General features: G+C 40.6%; 1 protein-coding gene across 1 annotated transcript in view; it reads left to right on the top strand.

Annotated features, from left to right (window-relative positions):
• The window catches only part of exosc1 (exosome component 1), a 48,556-nt gene extending 33,986 nt beyond the window's left edge, over positions 1-14,570 (top strand). Inside the window, exon 8 of the mRNA XM_034188855.1 lies at positions 14,025-14,570. Coding sequence (XP_034044746.1) covers positions 14,025-14,131 — 107 coding nt within the window. The 3' untranslated portion in view covers positions 14,132-14,570. The remainder of the gene's footprint in view (positions 1-14,024) is intronic.
• Positions 14,571-17,385: the final 2,815 nt, after the last annotated feature.

Below are 17,385 nucleotides of genomic sequence, written 5' to 3'. Positions count from 1 at the left end.
TTCTCAAGCAGTGGTAGTGGGGTGGGGTGAGGAGGAGGGGGAGGTGAAAATTTGAAGCTTCCCTCAGCATTTGTGCATGTGCACGTGTACGACACCTTCAAGATCTGTCCTCTGCTCACGGTCTGAGAAAAGCTTTTCACAAATTCAGCAAAGACTCAAAAACTAAACAAGACTCAAAAATCCTCAGCAACTCTGACAAACTATTTCACAACTCAAAAAAGCACTCAGAGGTCACAATAGACAAATCTTTGTTTAAGAATTAGATGAGATATACTTTATTGATCTCAGTGGAGAAATTATGTTTACACTCCAGTTACCTCACACAGCAATTAGTCCACAATTATTACTTGTTTATGGTAATAATGGCACACATCAGAATTAAAGACAACACATAAGGCACTTTTCTACTTCACAAAAGTAGCACTACTCGGCTCGACTCTACTCTGTTTTTTTGCTTTTCCACTAGGGTTAGTACCTGGTACCGGGTGCTTTTTTTAGTACCTGCTCAGAAGCAGTTCCAAGCGAGCCGAGCCGATACTAAAATGTGACGTCAACAGGCTGCCGGCCAATGATTGGTCAGAGAACGTCGTCACTGGACATGTCATGAGTGCGCTGTCCGAGACGAAAATCAAAACCCGCCATTTTTAAATAGTCACAGCGGCGTTACAGCGACCGCCGTTTTCTTTTCTTTCACAGCGAGTTGTTTTTTTTTTTACTCGCACAAAACCACACCATGGTCTGTGGATGATTTACGGACGTTTGTGTTTGGTGGAGGAGGAGAGAGGTGGATGAAGCGATCCGAAATGAGAAAATCTCCCAGTCTTTGGCTGTGCTCGGCTCACCGGACATTACAGCAACTCAGAGAACAGCTGAAAAAGCTTAAAAGTGATTAAAGGACCACAATGACCGGAGTAGGTCGGACCGTAAGGGCTGGAAATGGTTTGACCGCAGGAACGCTGTTTACGGACACCGAACGGTGAACACCCAGAGGCAGGATGACCGCGACTCAGCTTTGTTAGAAGCGACGGATGGTAAGTGTTTTTGTGACTTTAGTCTGCTTGAAAGCACCATTTAACGTTACGTATCCCATTGGTGGGAAGCACACTTTAACAAACGAAGATTATGAGTCTAAACTTGTGTTAAAGTAACATCGTTGTCTCATGTACGCGGACACAGTGAGCTAGCTGACTGCTAACTAGCGAGCTAGCTAACTCTGTGCTCCACTTTAAAGTATTAACTTCTGACAGAAAAACACCTCACGTCAGCAAGACAACAAACGTGTACATTTGACTCATTTAGTGCCATTACGGTGATGTTTTTTTTTTTTTTTTTTGACATGTCGCCATTTTGTGTTTTTGTTGAATCCAGTTCCATAAGTGTCCTCACTTATCGAACACCAGCTTCAACATCTGTATCAACGTCCAGCACCACACAGCAACGTGTCATCACAGGTAAGAATAACGTGTCGAACATCACCTTAACTTTCCCAAATACGATATATATATATATATATATATATATATATATACAGGGTGCCCCCCCCTTCACCAAAAAACAAAAATCCAGAACCTATAAATATTGTCATAATTCCCACAAAGGTCCAGCAGATTTTGCTGGACCTTCGCAAAGTTTCAGTTATCTTGATCGCTTTGCATAAAAGTCATGTTCTTTCAAAATGATGCTCCAAATGATCTGATTTGTTGGAGGATAAGTTTGAAAGAACATAATTTTTATGCAAAGTGACCAAGATAACCGAAACTCTGGGGAATGATCATACAGACACTGTTTTTTTTTTGGTTTTTTTTTTACTTTCTTTCCCATTTCTACCTTCATTTTTGTCCAGGCAAGAGATAAAGGAGCCTGTTCCAGCAGGAGAATCTGTCCATCTTGAGTGATGTTGAGGCTGAAGCTGAACTGGGTTCAGTGTGATCGACACATCCAACTGATCCTTGAGGAAGCAACGGTGGTGGAAGCTGCATTTAATCAGGCATATCTTGGCGTGGTGGGTGACCTTGTGCACGTGATGCATGACCGGGGCATGTGACCTGCGCCCCCAACCCAGACTACAGACACATGAAACTTTTGTATAGTTTGTGTTGCGCTTTTTTTTTTTTTTCTTTTCATTTTTGTATTTGCTCTTTAACAATTTGACTTATGTGACTGTATCATAATTTGTCATTTCAGGCTGAGTCAACAGTAAAAAACATTTTGTCATTGATGTTTTGGTGCAATGAAGGTTCATTTCTAAGAATTTTTAATTTGGGTTTTGCCGCTCCATAAGACACTGCACACTACACCTGGCTGAATCTTTACACAGATGCTGGAATAATCATGTCTAAACTGAGATTTTACCAAATGGGATTTAACTTAAAAAGGATTCAAAATTCATAGTGAAACATAACATGTATAACATAACATGATGATGATGACAAAGGTGTCCCATTCTGTGGCATGAACCTCTGCAGCGGTGACTGAGAAAACCATCTGAAACACACACATATACATATTTTAATTAGTGCTGTCAGGTAATTAAAAAAATAATGTAAGTGATTACAGGGTTTGTGATTAGTTCATCTAAATGAATCATTTAATTGCAGGTATATTAAAAAAAAAAAACATCTGTGTGTGTTTGGGGCATTTAATAATCAGGTAAAAAAGGATCAGGGTTATTTCTGTTACATATCAAGGAGGTATTAAGCTGTAAATTGGTCTTAAATTGGGAGAACTGTCTTAAGTGTAATTTTGATGGGTTAAATGCAGACAAATTTCATTGTATTTATGTGTACAATGACAATAAAAAGATATATTATAAAGAATGTCTATAAAACAGAATTGTGGGAGTTTGGAGGCTGATTCTTTCTGCACAATATGACTCCTTTAACAATTATTAAATTTCATATTTAAATTTGTCCATTGAACATTAAAATCTGGATGAAAAACAAACGTTTTTAATGTGTTTTAAGTCTGTTCGAGTTCAGTGACGACGTTAACGGTCATTAAAACTGAATCAACATTTTGTGCGTGAACGTCAGTAAACGCACAAACTCCCACATTTGAGATTTAACAATGTTATCAAAGTAAGGTACTTTAGTATAAAAAAAAAAGTACTGACATTAACACGTTTATTGCTCTCAGAAACGCGTCTTTATTTACAGACCAAGTCACTGACGTCAAAACAAAATGGAGCAAAGTGTGACTGAAGGCCTGATAGGTATTGTAATTAATCTAAACTAACGCTTTATTTTGACAGCCACAATTTTAATAGTTAATAGCGACAGCCTGCAGTTATTACTTATTTACGAGCTACTTAGGAAGCTAACAATTAGTTTACCGTCATGCTTTGCCTCTTCATCTCTAGCAGCTTGTATCTTCTCGTCTTCATCTTCATATTGTTGTATGAATTCCCAAAGTCTTCTGCACTTCTCAAGCGTCTCGCTGCCAACAACTTTCTCTTAAAAACTTACAGAGCAGTAAACACACGGAATCCGCCATTGTTTATGTTTATGTCGCGTATAAAACGACGTCACCGCAGTTTGCTCTGCTGACCCCGCCCACGTTGAAGAGGTACTATTTGCAGTAGAAAAGGACACGCTTGGAAACGAACCGAGTAGAGCCAGGTAGTGCTGGAGCTTTGTAGTAGAAAAGCGCCTATACACATTTGACATTGTATATGTGCACTAAGTTTGAAGAAGTCTGTTATCCGAATTGAGGCAAGTGGGTGAAGGTCACGCAGCAACCCTGAGATGCACCACCAACAGCTTGGGGGGAGACGTGGGCTGCAGCGAAAACTGCACCGCCACCGCAGAAGGTGGAAGGAATGACGGCGGCCGCCGGAGAGGGGAGGTGTTGATGGGGAGGGAGGGGGTGGGGGAAGGGAATGGAATGGAACATGCTTCAGTCCTGTGAAAAGCAGTTTATTGTCTTTGTGAGATGAGATAAGAAACAGCCAATGTTCCCCAGGCGAAATCACTTTTTAACAGTTCCACTTGCACAACCAAATCCCAATTATGAATTAAGAATATTCACCGGCCTCTGAAATCTTCAGCTTCAACTGCAAGGCACGCATTTGCTCCAAGGTGTCATCCAATTTGCGTCTGAGTTCAAGAGTCGATGCAGTCTGAGAATGCACTGCCTTGCCAACCTTGTTAATCATGACGGACAAGCGAGGGGCCGCGGTTCTTGATGCTGTCGTCTTGCCAATTTTCTGGTAGATCAGGGCAGCATGTAAGCCAAAAAGTACCAGCCCTGCTACCATAAGACCAAAAATGAATAAATCCTCAACGGAGAAAGGCGCCAAGCATGCAACACGCCAGGAACTCCAGGAGTTGAGGACATAGCCCACAGGATACGTTCCATCTGGGCAGGTAGGATCCCCGGTCCTGACCTTCTTGTAGAAAAAATGGTGTCAATAGCGTTCAGAGACCAGCTGATCAATTCCATGGTTAATCCAATAGTAGTCCAATAGATCCAGAATCCAATATAATTTGAGGAATTCACAGTCTGGTGAAGTAGGGACTTGAAGGTTAAAGCAGAGAGCAGAGATAAGGGAGAGTGGAGGAGATGCGACCACCCTCGTCGGAGTCCCAAGCTGTTAAGAACACAACACACTCTCATTCCCAATACCATGGCTACTTGTAGTATATTAAATAAGCAAAACAAACCTGGCTTTTCCACTAATCCGGTGTGTAAAAGTTGACCCTATTTTAATCACTTTATCCACATTATATGATCATTTGATATAGGGAGTAAGAAGATGATGGTATTTATTGTTTTTGAGTTATCATCTTAACAAACTGAATAAGATGAATTCATTAATATGTTTAATTCAGAATTTCCCTTAGAGTTTTTTTTTTCTTTTTCTTTCAAGCTTACTTTTCACCCTGGACACACACTCGTACACATACACACAACAACAGACATCCATGGTACATTCATCAAAGTCATCAGTGATGACACTGATCCTTAATGAACCTGTGTTCTTTCCTTATAAATACAGTAGTGTTCAGAATAATAGTAGTGCTATGTGACTACTTAATCCAGGTTTTGAGTATATTTCTTATTGTTACATGAGAAACAAGGTACCAGTAGATTCAGTAGATTCTCACAAATCCAACAAGACCAAGCATTCATGATATACACACTCTTAAGGCTATGAAATTGGGCTATTAGTAAAAAAAAAAAAAGCAGAAAAGGGTGTGTTCACAATAATAGTAGTGTGGCATTCAGTCAGTGAGTTTGTCAGTTTTGTGGAACAAACAGGTCTGAATCAGGTGTCCCCTATTTAAGGATGAAGCCAGCACCTGTTGAACATGCTTTTCTCTTTGAAAGCCTGAGGAAAATGGGACGTTCAAGAAGAACAGCGTAGTTTGATTAAAAAGTTGATTGGAGAGGGGAAAACTTATACGCAGGTGCAAAAAATTATAGGCTGTTCATCTACAATGATCTCCAATGCTTTAAAATGGACAAAAAAAAACAGACGCGTGGAAGAAAACGGAAAACAACCATCAAAATGGATAGAAGAATAACCAGAATGGCAAAGGCTCACCCATTGATCAGCTCCAGGATGATCAAAGACAGTCTGGAGTTACCTGTAAGTGCTGTGACAGTTAGAAGACACCTGTGTGAAGCTAATTTATTTGCAAGAATCCCCCGCAAAGTCCCTCTGTTAAATAAAAGACATGTGCAGAAGAGGTTACAATTTGCCAAAGAACACATCAACTGGCCTAAAGAGAAATGGAGGAATATTTTGTGGACTGATGAGAGTAAAATTGTTCTTTTTGGGTCGAAGGGCCACAGACAGTTTGTGAGACGACCCCCAAACTCTGAATTCAAGCCACAGTTCACAGTGAAGACAGTGAAGCATGGTGGTGCAAGCATCATGATATGGGCATGTTTCTCCTACTATGGTGTTGGGCCTATATATCACATACCAGGTATCATGGATCAGTTTGGATATGTCAAAATACTTGAAGAGGTCATGTTGCCTTATGCTGAAGAGGACATGCCCTTGAAATGGGTGTTTCAATCAATCAATCAATCAATCAATTTTTTTATATAGCGCCAAATCACAACAAACAGTTGCCCCAAGGCGCTTTATATTGTAAGGCAAGGCCATACAATAATTATGTAAAACCCCAACGGTCAAAACAACCCCCTGTGAGCAAGCACTTGGCTACAGTGGGAAGGAAAAACTCCCTTTTAACAGGAAGAAACCTCCAGCAGAACCAGGCTCAGGGAGGGGCAGTCTTCTGCTGGGACTGGTTGGGGCTGAGGGAGAGAACCAGGAAAAAGACATGCTGTGGAGGGGAGCAGAGATCGATCACTAATGATTAAATGCAGAGTGGTGCATACAGAGCAAAAAGAGAAACAGTGCATCATGGGAACCCCCCAGCAGTCTACGTCTATAGCAGCATAACTAAGGGATGGTTCAGGGTCACCTGATCCAACCCTAACTATAAGCTTTAGCAAAAAGGAAAGTTTTAAGCCTAATCTTAAAAGTAGAGAGGGTGTCTGTCTCCCTGATCTGAATTGGGAGCTGGTTCCACAGGAGAGGAGCCTGAAAGCTGAAGGCTCTGCCTCCCATTCTACTCATACAAACCCTAGGAACTACAAGTAAGCCTGCAGTCTGAGAGCGAAGCGCTCTATTGGGGTGATATGGTAGGGTTAGGGTTAGGGTTAGATAGATAAAGCTGGGTATCATCTGCGTAACAATGAAAATTTAAGCAATACCATCTAATAATACTGCCTAAGGGAAGCATGTATAAAGTGAATAAAATTGGTCCTAGCACAGAACCTTGTGGAACTCCATAATTAACTGTGAAGAAGATTCCCCATTTACATGAACAAATTGTAATCTATTAGACAAATATGATTCAAACCACCGCAGCGCAGTGCCTTTAATACCTATGGCATGCTCTAATCTCTGTAATAAAATTTTATGGTCAACAGTATCAAAAGCAGCACTGAGGTCTAACAGAACAAGCACAGAGATGAGTCCACTGTCCGAGGCCATAAGAAGATCATTTGTAACCTTCACTAATGCTGTTTCTGTACTATGATGAATTCTAAAACCTGACTGAAACTCTTCAAATAGACCATTCCTCTGCAGATGATCAGTTAGCTGTTTTACAACTACCCTTTCAAGAATTTTTGAGAGAAAAGGAAGGTTGGAGATTGGCCTATAATTAGCTAAGATAGCTGGGTCAAGTGATGGCTTTTTAAGTAATGGTTTAATTACTGCCACCTTAAAAGCCTGTGGTATATAACCAACTAGCAAAGATAGATTGATCATATTTAAGATCGAAGCATTAAATAATGGTAGGGCTTCCTTGAGCAGCCTGGTAGGAATGGGGTCTAATAAACATGTTGATGGTTTGGATGAAGTAACTAATGAAAATAACTCAGACAGAACAATCGGAGAGAAAGAGTCTAACCAAATACCGGCATCACTGAAAGCAGCCAAAGATAACGATATGTCTTTGGGATGGTTATGAGTAATTTTTTCTCTAATAGTTAAAATTTTGTTAGCAAAGAAAGTCATGAAGTCATTACTAGTTAACGTTAATGGAATACTCAGCTCAATAGAGCTCTGACTCTTTGTCAGCCTGGCTACAGTGCTGAAAAGAAACCTGGGGTTGTTCTTATTTTCTTCAATTAGTGATGAGTAGAAAGATGTCCTAGCTTTACGGAGGGCTTTTTTTATAGAGCAGCAGACTCTTTTTCCAGGCTAAGTGAAGATCTTCTAAATTAGTGAGACGCCATTTCCTCTCCAACTTACGGGTTATCTGCTTTAAGCTACGAGTTTGTGAGTTATACCACGGAGTCAGACACTTCTGATTTAAAGCTCTCTTTTTCAGAGGAGCTACAGCATCCAAAGTTGTCTTCAATGAGGATGTAAAACTATTGACGAGATACTCTATCTCCCTTACAGAGTTTAGGTAGCTACTCTGCACTGTGTTGGTATATGGCATTAGAGAACATAAAGAAGGAATCATATCCTTAAACCTAGTTACAGCGCGTTCTGAAAGACTTCTAGTGTAATGAAACTTATTCCCCACTGCTGGGTAGTCCATCAAAGTAAATGTAAATGTTATTAAGAAATGATCAGACAGAAGGGAGTTTTCAGGGAATACTGTTAAGTCTTCTATTTCCATACCATAAGTCAGAACAAGATCTAAGATATGATTAAAGTGGTGGGTGGACTCATTTACTTTTTGAGCAAAGCCAATAGAGTCTAATAATAGATTAAATGCAGTGTTGAGGCTGTCATTCTCAGCATCTGTGTGGATGTTAAAATCGCCCACTATAATTATCTTATCTGAGCTAAGCACTAAGTCAGACAAAAGGTCTGAAAATTCACAGAGAAACTCACAGTAATGACCAGGTGGACGATAGATAATAACAAATAAAACTGGTTTTTGGGACTTCCAATTTGGATGGACAAGACTAAGAGACAAGCTTTCAAATGAATTAAAGCTCTGTCTGGGTTTTTGATTAATTAATAAGCTGGAATGGAAGATTGCTGCTAATCCTCCGCCTCGGCCCGTGCTACGAGCATTCTGACAGTTAGTGTGACTCGGGGGTGTTGACTCATTTAAACTAACATATTCATCCTGCTGTAACCAGGTTTCTGTTAGGCAGAATAAATCAATATGTTGATCAATTATTATATCATTTACCAACAGGGACTTAGAAGAGAGAGACCTAATGTTTAATAGACCACATTTAACTGTTTTAGTCTGTGGTGCAGTTGAAGGTGCTATATTATTTTTTCTTTTTGAATTTTTATGCTTAAATAGATTTTTGCTGGTTATTGGTGGTCTGGGAGCAGGCACCGTCTCTACGGGGATGGGGTAATGAGGGGATGGCAGGGGGAGAGAAGCTGCAGAGAGGTGTGTAAGACTACAACTCTGCTTCCTGGTCCCAACCCTGGATAGTCACGGTTTGGAGGATTTAAGAAAATTGGCCAGATTTCTAGAAATGAGAGCTGCTCCATCCAAAGTGGGATGGATGCCGTCTCTCCTAACAAGACCAGGTTTTCCCCAGAAGCTTTGCCAATTATCTATGAAGCCCACCTCATTTTTTGGACACCACTCAGACAGCCAGCAATTCAAGGAGAACATGCGGCTAAACATGTCACTCCCGGTCCGATTGGGGAGGGGCCCAGAGAAAACTACAGAGTCCGACATTGTTTTTGCAAAGTTACACACCGATTTAATGTTAATTTTAGTGACCTCCGATTGGCGTAACCGGGTGTCATTACTGCCGACGTGAATTACAATCTTACCAAATTTACGCTTAGCCTTAGCCAGCAGTTTCAAATTTCCTTCAATGTCGCCTGCTCTGGCCCCCGGAAGACAATTGACTATGGTTGCTGGTGTCGCTAACTTCACATTTCTCAAAACAGAGTCGCCAATAACCAGAGTTTGATCCTCGGCGGGTGTGTCGTCGAGTGGGGAAAAACGGTTAGAGATGTGAACGGGTTGGCGGTGTACACGGGGCTTCTGTTTAGGGCTACGCTTCCTCCTCACAGTCACCCAGTCAGCCTGCTTTCCCGGCTGCTCGGGATCTGCCAGGGGGGAACTAACGGCAGCTAAGCTACCTTGGTCCGCACCGACTACAGGGGCCTGGCTAGCTGTAGAATTTTCCACGGTGCGGAGCCGAGTCTCCAATTCGCCCAGCCTGGCCTCCAAAGCTATGAATAAGCTACACTTATTACAAGTACCGTTACTGCTAAAGGAGGCCGAGGAATAACTAAACATTTCACACCCAGAGCAGAAAAGTGCGGGAGAGACAGGAGAAGCCGCCATGGCTAAGAGCTAGTAGCTACGCTAACCTAGCGGATTCCTAAAAACACGCAAAGTGAATAATGTGTAAATAATTTAGAGGTGATTCAGCAGAAGGAGTGCTTTAGTTAGGGCACGTAAAGATTACACTGGGAAACAAATCGTAATCTAGATAACTAGATCAATCTAACTGCGCAGATTAAACAGCTAACAGATACAGAAAAACACCGCTGTGCTCCGGAACAGGAAGTGATACAATACCTCAGTCCGCAGTTGTTTCAACGTAATGTAATGTCCTGTATCTTTTGGACCAGTAAAGAAGCTTGAATCTTCGACTGGACTGGGTTGCTTGACGCGAGGACGTTTCGCTTCAAATCGCAGACGCTTCCTTCCTCAGCTAAAATTCTTGCTCTAGAAGTCTGACTTCTGTCTGACTCTTGTAGAGACGAATGAATAGAAGCCAACAAAAGCTGGAGTTTTAAACCTAACCAGACCCCTCCTACTGAGAGGCAGACTGCTATAGGCTAGTGACTAAACAATAGCTCTAATTAGCAACTATTGTGCTCTAGTTAGCACTCTCCTAATGACAGGGCAGCTGTCCCTCCTAATGATGGGATGGATGCCTTTCTTGATGGCTCCCTTGATGACTCTCCTGATGACATGAATGACTCATTACCATGAACAAAAGACTGAAACTGCTTTGACCTGAGTACCCCATTGTAAACAGGGGATAAAGCGTGTCTCAGACCCCCTCCCCGGTTAAGGCTGGGTTTCAAACGTTTCACAAAGAATGCCTCCTTGACCCCTCTCTCAAACCATTTCTTCTCTCTGGCTAATATTTTAACTTCCTTGTCCTCAAACGTGTGGTTAGTGTCTTTAAGGTGGAGATGAACTGCAGACTGAGGTCCACTGGCGCCCTCTCTGCGGTGCTGGTATAGCCTTTTGTGTAAAGGTTGCTTAGTCTCACCTATGTAGTGTTCATTACAGTTTTCCTGACATCTGATAGAATACACTACATTGCTCTGTTTGTATCTAGGGATCCTGTCCTTAGGGTGAACTAATTTCTGTCTCAAGGTGTTAATCGGTTTAAAGTAAACTGGGATTTTGTGCTGTCTGAAGATCCTCTGTAGTTTTTCCCCTAGTAAGTCCCTTCGGCTGCTCCCTTGTTTGCACTTGGGGTCGCCACAGCAAATCCAAGGTGGATCTGCATGTTGAATTGGCACAAGTTTTACGCTGGATGCCCTTCCTGACGCAACTCCACATTACATGGAGAAATGTGGCAGGGGTGGGATTTGAACCCGGAACCTTCTGAACTGAAACCAAGCGCATTAACCACTTGGTCACCACTCCTGCATGTAGTTTTTCCCCTACTCCTGCTAAATAAGGGAGAGACACTCCTTCTTGTCTCCATCTCCTGTCTATCTGGTCTCTTTGTTCTCTGGGACTTCTGCATTTTGTCCAGGGACCATGGTGGGTACCCACATACTGTGAGGGCTTTCCGGACACGTTGTTGTTCTTTAGCCCTTCCCTCTGCAGTTGTGGGCACCTGTAGGGCTCTGTGTTGAAGCGTCCTGATCACCCCGAGCTTGTGTTCAAGGGGGTGGTTTGAGCCAAAGAACAGATATTGGTCAGTGTGAGTTGGGTTTCTGTAAACCCCTGTCTGGAGCTGCCTGTTCTCTCCAATCGTAACATCACAGTCCAAGAAGGCTAAATGGTTGTTTCTGGCATCCTCACATGTGAACTTGATGTTGGCGTCCACCGAGTTGATGTGTTCTGTAAAGTCTTCAACTTCCTGTTGCTTGATTTTAACCCATGTGTCATCAACATATCTGAACCAGTGACTGGGAGAGATGCTCGTGAATCTTCTCCCCTCGCTCCATGTACAGATTGGCCACAATGGGGGATACCGGAGAACCTATAGCACTTGTGCTACAGGTGCCCACAACTGCAGAAGGAAGGGCTAAAGAACAACAACGTGTCCGGAAAGCCCTCACAGTATGTGGGTACCCACGATGGTCCCTGGACAAAGTGCAGAAGTCCCAGAGAACAAAGAGACCAGATAGACAGGAGACGGAGACAAGAAGAAGAGGAGTGTCTCTCCCTTATTTCTCCCGGACACGTTGTTGTTCTTTAGCCCTTCCCTCTGCAGTTGTGGGCACCTGTAGCACAAGTGCTATGGGGTCTCTGGTATCCCCCATTGTGGCCAATCTGTACATGGAGCGAGTGGAGAAGACAGCCTTGACGTCTTTCACGGGCATCTCTCCCAGTCACTGGTTCAGATATGTTGATGACACATGGGTTAAAATCAAGCAACAGGAAGTTGAAGACTTTACAGAACACATCAACTTGGTGGACGCCAACATCAAGTTCACACGTGAGGATGCCAGAAACAACCATTTAGCCTTCTTGGACTGTGATGTTACAATTGGAGAGAACAAGCAGCTCCAGACAGGGGTTTACAGAAAACCAACTCACACTGACCAATATCTGCTCTTTGGCTCAAACCACCCCCTTGAACACAAGCTCGGGGTGATCAGGACGCTTCAACACAGAGCCCTACAGGTGCCCACAACTGCAGAGGGAAGGGCTAAAGAACAACAATGTGTCCGGAAAGCCCTCACAGTATGTGGATACCCACGATGGTCCCTGGACAAAATGCAGAAGTCCCAGAGAACAAAGAGACCAGATAGACAGGAGATGGAGACAAGAAGGAGTGTCTCTCCCTTATTTAGCAGGAGTAGGGGAAAAACTACAGAGGATCTTCAGACAGCACAAAATCCCAGTTTACTTTAAACCGATTAACACCTTGAGACAAAAATTAGTTCACCCTAAGGACAAGATCCCTAGATACAAACAGAGCAATGTAGTGTATTCTATCAATGTAGTGTATTCTATCAAATGTCAGGAAAACTGTAACAAACACTACATAGGTGAGACTAAGCAACCTTTACACAAAAGACTATACCAGCACCGCAGAGAGGGCGCCAGTGGACCTCAGTCTGCAGTTCATCTCCACCTTAAAGACACTAACCACACGTTTGAGGACAAGGAAGTTAAAATATTAGCCAGAGAGAAGAAATGGTTTGAGAGAGGGGTCAAGGAGGCATTCTTTGTGAAACGTTTGAAACCCAGCCTTAACTGGGGAGGGGGTCTGAGACACGCTTTATCCCCTGTTTACAATGGGGTACTCAAGTCAAAGCAGTTTCAGTCTTTTGTTCATGGTAATGAGTCATTCACATCATCAGGAGAGTCATCAAGGGAGCCATCAAGAAAGGCATCCATCCCATCATTAGGAGGGACAGCTGCCCTGTCATTAGGAGAGTGCTAACTAGAGCACAATAGTTGCTAATTAGAACTATTGTTTAGTCACTAGCCTATAGCAGTCTGCCTCTCAGTAGGAGGGGTCTGGTTAGGTTTAAAACTCCAGCTTTCTGTTCATTCTTCTCTACAAGAGTCAGACAGAAGTCAGACTACCAGAGCAAGAATTTTAGCTGAGGAAGGTTCTGCGATTTGAAGCGAAACGTCCTCGCGTCAAGCAACCCAGTCCAGTCGAAGATTCAAGCTTCTCTACTATGGAAACCACCTGGACAACTGAGAGCCTACACAGAAACATTTAGGACCAATGTTTAACTCTGGGCCCTGTGCATCACAACGTTATCGGTGCTTGAACGTGCATTTGATTGCAGCAGTTCTAAATGAGTTTTAAATGAACCAAGATTATATTCTGTCCACCTAGAAAACATATTAGATACATGCATCACATATTTAAATAACAGCACCTTATCATTTAACAAATAATGAAACTGTAGTGCCCGTACACCACACGTTGGCACAAAAAACATGCATTTTGAAATCAGTTCTTGCTTTTCAGGAAGTGAAGTTAATAAAAAGATATTTTGGCATTTATTAGACAACACCTTTAATCATTTTTTGTGAGTGTAAATAATTTAATATAGGAACATCAAATTTCTACCCTTAGTGTACTCCACTGGTACCCCTTCATTGTGTCCAAGTGTGTACTTGGATGATGACCTGACACTTTGTATGACTGGTTTGTGGGGACCGGAGGGACATGTCCTCTCCTGATGACTCTTGTTAAATACATTCTGCTTTCTTTCTGACTTGGTGTTTGATGCCCGACGACTGTGCTGATGGAATGTTAATACATTAATGGTTTTGGACTTCCTGTACCAATAAAATGTCCTTTTACTTTGTTTTCTGGATGCGTTTGAATCTCAGGTGCTCAGATGGTCCCCATCAGTTGGTGTGAGATGCAGTGCCCTCAAACGCACACCAAAGAATTCCGCAAAGTGGCTCGAGTGCAGCCGGAGTACTTGGAGGCGTGAAGACCCAAAAGCTCGGCCAGTATGAGACGCGTTGGTGTGGAAGGGTTTGTCCGCCTCCTGCTTTTATGACTGGGGTTTGTTTGTTGTTTTTTGTTTTGTTTTTTTTTTTGTTTTTTGTTTTTTTGGTTTTTTTGAGAAGAAGCATCTTCGCACATGATGTCATCATTCCAATTTCATGTCATCATTCCAGTTTCAACAATGAAACACCAAAGCATCACCAGGATCTTTTTTTTTTTTTTTTTTTTTTTTTGGACTGCAGCTAATCAAAGCGCTGCATTAAGGAACCGGTCTGAAGATGTCTCAGACATGAGCTGTTCAGGATCTGTCGGTTTTATGAGCTTCACTTCAGATTTTTAAACTTTGATGTTCTTGTGCACAAAACATTCAGCATGTGTGATTTTGTTTTCCAGTACATTGTCAATAAAGTTTACATGGCAGTAAAGTCAAGTCTTGGAGTTTAAACTGTTGACATGCAACACCACGTCCACCACACCATGGAACTACCCTGGTCCTGGAAGACAACCACCCAGACAGACATCTGCTCTGTACTCACCTCTCCAAATTCATCATCTCTAAGCTTAAAGTGTGCGTGACCTTCTCCAGTCTCTGAGGTCCTCCACACTGAGACACCTGTGTCCTGGATCATGTCCAGAGAATCTCACCACATGGACTTGGACTAAATGTGGTGTCTGATGTTCCCTCACAGTGTCAGTGAGTCTCACCAAGTAATTAATAAGAAAAAAAGTATACATTCACGTTTATTAAACTCAGGTACATGAAGGAAAAAAGTATACGTTCACGTTTATTAAACTCAGGTACATGAAGGAAAAAAGTATACGTTCACGTTTATTAAACTCCGATACATGAAGGAAAAAAGTATACGTTCACGTTTATTAAACTCAGGTACATGAAGAAAAAAGTATACGTTCACGTTTATTAAACTCAGGTACATGAAGGAAAAAGTATACGTTCACGTTTATTAAACTCAGGTACATTAAGGAAAAAAGTATACGTTCACGTTTATTAAACTCAGATACATGAAGGAAAAAAGTATACGTTCACGTTTATTAAACTCAGATACATGAAGGAAAAAAGTATACGTTCACGTTTATTAAACTCAGGTACATGAAGGAAAAAAGTATACGTTCACGTTTATTAAACTCAGATACATGAAGGAAAAAAGTATACGTTCACGTTTATTAAACTCAGATACATGAAGGAAAAAAGTATACGTTCACGTTTATTAACTCAGGTACATGAAGAAAAAAGTATACGTTCACGTTTATTAAACTCAGATACATGAAGGAAAAAAGTATACGTTCACGTTTATTAACTCAGGTACATGAAGGAAAAAAGTATACGTTCACGTTTATTCAACTCAGATACATGAAGGAAAAAAGTATACGTTCACGTTTATTCAACTCAGATACATGAAGGAAAAAAGTATACGTTCACGTTTATTAACTCAGGTACATGAAGGAAAAAAGTATACGTTCACGTTTATTAAACTCAGGTACATGAAGGAAAAAAGTATACGTTCACGTTTATTAAACTCAGGTACATGAAGAAAAAAGTATACGTTCACGTTTATTAAACTCAGGTACATGAAGAAAAAAGTATACGTTCACGTTTATTAAACTCAGGTACATGAAGAAAAAAGTATACGTTCACGTTTATTAAACTCAGCTTACATGAAGAAAAAAGTATACGTTCACGTTTATTAACTCAGGTACATGAAGAAAAAAGTATACGTTCACGTTTATTAAACTCAGGTACATGAAGAAAAAAGTATACGTTCACGTTTATTAAACTCAGGTACATGAAGAAAAAAAAGTATACGTTCACGTTTATTAAACTCAGGTACATGAAGAAAAAAGTATACGTTCACGTTTATTAAACTCAGATACATGAAGGAAAAAAGTATACGTTCACGTTTATTAAACTCAGGTACATGAAGGAAAAAAGTATACGTTCACGTTTATTAAACTCAGGTACATGAAGGAAAAAAGTATACGTTCACGTTTATTAACTCAGGTACATGAAGAAAAAAGTATACGTTCACGTTTATTAAATCAGGTACATGAAGGAAAAAAGTATACGTTCACGTTTATTAAACTCAGGTACATGAAGGAAAAAAGTATACGTTCACATTTATTAAACTCAGATACATGAAGAAAAAAGTATACGTTCACGTTTATTAAACTCAGATACATGAAGAAAAAAGTATACGTTCACATTTATTAAACTCAGATACATGAAGAAAAAAGTATACGTTCACATTTATTAAACTCAGATACATGAAGAAAAAAGTATACGTTCACGTTTATTAAACTCAGATACATGAAGGAAAAAAGTATACGTTCACATTTATTAAACTCAGATACATGAAGGAAAAAAGTATACGTTCACGTTTATTAACTCAGGTACATGAAGGAAAAAAGTATACATTCATGTTTATTAAACTCAGATACATGAAGAAAAAAGTATACATTCATGTTTATTAAATCAGGTACATGAAGGAAAAAAGTATACGTTCACGTTTATTAAACTCAGATACATGAAGGAAAAAAGTATACGTTCACGTTTATTAAACTCAGATACATGAAGGAAAAAAGTATACGTTCACGTTTATTAAACTCAAGGAACATGAAGGAAAAAGGTATACGTTCACGTTTATTAAACTCAGATACATGAAGGAAAAAAGTATACGTTCACGTTTATTAAACTCAGATACATGAAGGAAAAAAGTATACGTTCACGTTTATTAACTCAGGTACATGAAGAAAAAAGTATACGTTCACGTTTATTAAACTCAGATACATGAAGGAAAAAAGTATACGTTCACATTTATTAACTCAGGTACATGAAGGAAAAAAGTATACGTTCACGTTTATTAAACTCAGATACATGAAGGAAAAAAGTATACGTTCACGTTTATTCAACTCAGATACATGAAGGAAAAAAGTATACGTTCACGTTTATTAACTCAGGTACATGAAGGAAAAAAGTATACGTTCACGTTTATTAAACTCAGGTACATGAAGGAAAAAAGTATACGTTCACGTTTATTAAACTCAGGTACATGAAGAAAAAAGTATACGTTCACGTTTATTAAACTCAGGTACATGAAGAAAAAAGTATACGTTCACGTTTATTAAACTCAGCTTACATGAAGAAAAAAGTATACGTTCACGTTTATTAACTCAGGTACATGAAGAAAAAAGTATACGTTCACGTTTATTAAACTCAGGTAC

The sequence above is a fragment of the Thalassophryne amazonica genome, chromosome 15, assembly GCF_902500255.1.
Source record: "Thalassophryne amazonica chromosome 15, fThaAma1.1, whole genome shotgun sequence".
In the NCBI taxonomy this organism is placed as follows: domain Eukaryota; kingdom Metazoa; phylum Chordata; class Actinopteri; order Batrachoidiformes; family Batrachoididae; genus Thalassophryne; species Thalassophryne amazonica.
The sequence above is the reverse complement of the archived record's forward strand: the minus strand, read 5'-3'. Positions and strand labels throughout refer to the sequence as shown.